The 5,000-nt window shown below is 40.7% G+C and overlaps 1 protein-coding gene across 1 annotated transcript in view; it reads left to right on the plus strand.

Moving 5' to 3' along the window:
* LOC114548515 (kinesin-like protein KIF20A) overlaps window positions 1-5,000 on the plus strand; it is a 9,362-nt gene that overhangs the window by 286 nt on the left and 4,076 nt on the right. The window contains exons 2-4 of the mRNA XM_028568498.1: window positions 1,471-1,577; window positions 2,960-3,043; window positions 4,153-4,272. Coding sequence (XP_028424299.1) covers window positions 1,473-1,577; window positions 2,960-3,043; window positions 4,153-4,272 — 309 coding nt within the window. The 5' untranslated portion in view covers window positions 1,471-1,472. The remainder of the gene's footprint in view (window positions 1-1,470; window positions 1,578-2,959; window positions 3,044-4,152; window positions 4,273-5,000) is intronic.

A 5,000-nucleotide genomic window follows, 5' to 3' on the forward strand; every position in this document is an offset into this window, starting at 1 on the left:
CTTTAAACGTAAGAGTTATGTGTCTCTCTGACCGATTAAACATGAAACTGACTGAGTGTTCACCGCTAACGACCTCGGACAATTTGTGTCTCCTTTGTTTATTCAGGAGTTCCCAATTTATGGGATTAATAAAAGTATCTCATTAGAAGTCACGCCAAACTCCGTTTAAATATGTAAACATTTAAAGTGTTCGTTCTCCTCCGCTCGCTCACATAAGAGGTAGATCGTGATTGAAGATAGTTTTTAAATCAGCACGCTCCACTGGTGAAATCGGAACTTTGGTTTAGAAAAGTAGGGGGTGGGGGAGGGAGAGAGACACAAAACTGGGGGTCCAATGTGAGTCCCATTTCCTGCATTTTTACTAGGGCTGCCACCTCTTAGTCGATTAGTCGACTAATCGGTCGTTTTGGTCTTACTAAGATTTCTTTAGTCGATTAGTCATTTTTTATGCTTATTCATGCTTAATTACTCATTTCCAAGAAGCTTCTGAGCACATTTATGGTAAACACAAGATTTAAAGTGGTGCTTTTGCAGGATTAATTGTGGAGAAACTCAGTTTTACAGATTGTTAATTAACTACATTTATATTGTGCTTTTCTAGTCTTAACCACCTCTCAGCGCACAGCTCTGTCAATTAAATCAACTAATCGATTAGTCGACAAAATCCTATAATTGTTAGTCGACTAAGGATTTCTTTAGTCGAGGACAGCCCTAATTTTTACATATATTTTTGGGCTATGGTGATCCAAAATCCTGGAAATAATTAACCCTTGTGTTGTCTTCCTGTCAACCTTTTTTCGACGTTTTTTAATGCCTTTTTTTCACAGTTTGTTTTTGCCTTTTTTCCAACGTTTTAAAATTTGAAATTGTTAAATTTTTCTTCTTTACAGGGTTCATACGTTTTGAAAAAAACCTGTAAAAGTTATGGAATTGAAAAAAAAAATGCAAATTCCAGGGCCTGGAAAGTTTTTGGAAACAAAAAGACCCAGAAAGTTTTGGAAAAGTCATGGAATTAGTTTTTAAATATAGTTTTAACCCAGCATAATAATATGTGATTAATAAATGCATTTTCAGGTCATCTTAACCTCAGCGTTGTATTCGGGGAGCAATATTAAGAATCCATCTATGAACCACAGACATCATTCATTTATAGTTAAACCTCTGAGGGGAAACTTTAACACTGATCAGTATTCTTATTGGAGAATGTCGACTGACATTTTCAGGAACACATAGTCATGGAGATTTGCCGAAAAGTGCTGGTTAAAATGCGTATGAACCCTGTCTTAACTACGGTGATACAAATTCCTGGAAATTATTAAGTTTATCATAATGATTAACCCTGGGAAATCGGCACTTATGTCATCCCCAGCACACAGTTAATGGTTAGAGATGTTAACCTCCACAGCTATGGAGGTAAGAATGTCTGTTTACTGAACATTGTTACTGATGTTTACATCTTTGTTTTTGCAGTAATGATGGAGTCTTGTTTGGGGGGGATCCCGGAGAGAGTCGGGCCGGTGGTGGTGGACGACATCAGGAGAGATCTGCTGGGGGAATTTGATGCTCTACCTGCACAGGTCTGTCTGTGTCTCTCTGTCTCTGTCTGTCTCTCTATCTCTCTGTCTGTCTGTCTGCCTGTCTTTCTGTCTGTGTCTGTCTGTCTATGTCTGTCTCTGTCTGTCTCTCTCTGTCTGTCTGGCTATATCTCTCTGTCTCTCTCTGTCTGTCTCTCTGTCTATGTCTGTCTCTGTCTGTCTCTCTATCTCTCTGTCAGTCTGTCTCTCTATCTCTCTGTCTGTGTCTCTCTCTCTCTGTCTGTCTCTGTCTTTCTCTCTATCTCTCTGTCTGTCTTTCTATCTGTCTTTCTCTCTCTCTGTCTGTCTCTCTGTCTGTCTTTCTCTCTCTCTGTCTGTCTCTCTGTCTGTGTCTCTCTCTCTCTGTCTGTCTCTGTCTTTCTCTCTATCTCTCTGTCTGTCTGTTTATCTGTCTCTCTATCTCTCTGTCTGTCTCTCTGTCTGTCTCTCTATCTGTCTTTCTCTCTCTCGGTCTGTCTGTCTCTGTCTGTCTCTCTATCTCTCTGTCTGTCTGTCTGTCTCTTTCTGTCTGGCTATATAAAGTAGCAGAAACTGTACTAAGTAGGGGTGTGACGAGACGTGACACGAGATCAATACAAGATGAGATTTGAAAAATATTTCACAGAAAACTTCAATGAAGAAGTGAGAGTGGAAAAATGTTGAAAGGTTATAAACGACCGGCTTCTCTCCTGTATAACTAAATTAAGAGAGAGATCTCGTCACCCCTCTAGTAATAAGTAATGACGTAAAGGACGAGTACCTCCATATCAGAAGCTGTTGTTGAGTACAGTACTCGAGTAAATGTTACGGCTGGGTATCGTTCAAAAATATTTGATACCAATACTATGACTTTGAATCTGGTTCCTAAATGATACTTTTTTTTGATTTTATAAACCAATATTGCAACATTACACATCATGGCGCAGATCTTGTGTTTTTATTTTTGAGCTCCGACTATGTGAGGCGTCTCTGTGTAACGTTAGACAGCCAATCACAGACATGATTAGATCTGGGTAGAAGCATGCTGCGTGCTGATTGGCTCACTGATTTACTCCTTAGGGATTGAAATCTGGTTTTGAATGACGAGACATTTTTCCATACTTAAAAAAAGTGTATTTAGAGACAAAAAAATGTGTATTTTTAGACAAGAAAAGTGTATTTGGAGAAAGAAAAATGTGGCTTTAGAGACGAAAAAGTGGATTAAGAGATAAGAGTATTTAGAGGCAAAAAAAGTGTATTTAGAGGCAAATAATGTGACTAAAAAAAGTGCTGAATTGAGTACCCGGGCCTGTAAATATACTCAACTACTGTTGGTCTGTCAGTGATGGGGATGTTGCTGGAGGTTGTCATGGTGACAGATGTTCTTCACGTTTTTCTCTCATCAGGACAACGTTCAGTCGGAGAACCTGCAGGTGTTTCTGAGGGTTCGGCCATTCACCGCAGCAGAGAGTGACAACAGAGAATCACAGGTAACACACACACACACACAGAGACACACACACACACACACACACACACACACACACACACACACACACACACACACACACACACACACACACACACACACACACACACACACACACACACACACACACACACACACACACACACACACACACACACACACACACACACACACACACACACACACACACACACACACACACACACAGACACACACACACACACACACACACACACACACACACACACACACACACACACACACACACACACACACACACACACACACACACACACACACACACACACAGAGACACACACACACACACACACACACACACACACAGACACACACACACACACACACACACACACACAGACACACACACACACACACACACAGAGACACACACACACACACAGACACACACACACAGGACACACACACACACACACACACACACACACAGACACACACACACACACACACAGACACACACACACAGAGACACACACACACACACACACACACACACACACACACAGTCTCACACACGCACAGACACACAGTCTCTCGCACTCACACACACACACACACACACACACACACACACACACACACAGACACACACACACACAGACACACACACATAGTCTCACACACGCACACACACACAGAGACACACACACACACACACAGAGACACACACGCACAAACACACAGACACACACACACACACACAGAGACACACACACACACAGTCTCACACACGCACAGACACACACACACAAGACATTGACACACACAGGACACACACACGGAACACACTCACTCACCTACAAACACACACACACACAAGACACAGACACACACACACACACACACACACACACACACACGGAACACACTCACTCACCTACAAACACACACACACAGACACACACATGCACAGTATCACACATTCAAGAGTTGTGTTGCCACTTGATGCATTTCACGTTTTCTTTTAACATTTCGATGTTTTTGACGTTTTTTAAGAAATGTATTGAAAACTTTTGCTTTTATTTTCGGTGCAGAACTCAAACAGTTTGTGTCTTTGTTTTGTCCCTGAAGGATTGTGTGACCATCGAGGGGCCGGACACTGTGGTCCTGAAGGCTCCCAGGAGCTGTCAATCAAACCGACAGAGCGACAAGTCCCTCCCCCAAACGGCTCAGAGGTTCACCTTCACACAGGTAGGGCTGCGCGATTAGGAAAACGATTATTTCGGTCAATATTGAAATCACGATAATTTTAAACAATTACTCGTTTACTTCTGGAAAGATGTTGCAATTATTGAACTAAAAAAAAAAAACACATACAACTGTGAAATTTGCCTCAATACTTTTCCTATTTAAACTAGAGATGGTCCGATACCAGTATCGGTATCGGCTCCGATACTGCCTAAAACGCTGGTATCGGTATCGGGAAGTACTGGAGTTTATGCACCGATCAGATACCACGTAATAAACGCGTAAATACCCTAAAGAAAATCTACGTTAAAGTAGTTTATTTATGTTCTTTTCATCATATCATCATATAGAGATAGTAGTATACAGCTGTTATACATCATATCACATCCATACAGAGATAGTAGTATACAGCTGTTATACATCATATCATCATACAGCTGTTATACATCATATCATCATACAGAGATAGTAGTATACAGCTGTTATACATCATATCATCATACAGAGATAGTAGTATACAGCTGTTATACATCATATCATCATACAGGGATAGTAGTATACAGCTGTTATACATCATATCATCATACATACAGCTGTTATACATCATATATCATACAGATAGTAGTATACAGCTGTTATACATCATATCATCATACAGAGATAGTAGTATACAGCTGTTATACATCATATCACATCCATACAGAGATAGTAGTATACAGCTGTTATACATC

Source organism: Perca flavescens, chromosome 21 (genome assembly GCF_004354835.1).
Source record: "Perca flavescens isolate YP-PL-M2 chromosome 21, PFLA_1.0, whole genome shotgun sequence".
Classification (NCBI taxonomy): Eukaryota; Metazoa; Chordata; class Actinopteri; order Perciformes; family Percidae; genus Perca; species Perca flavescens.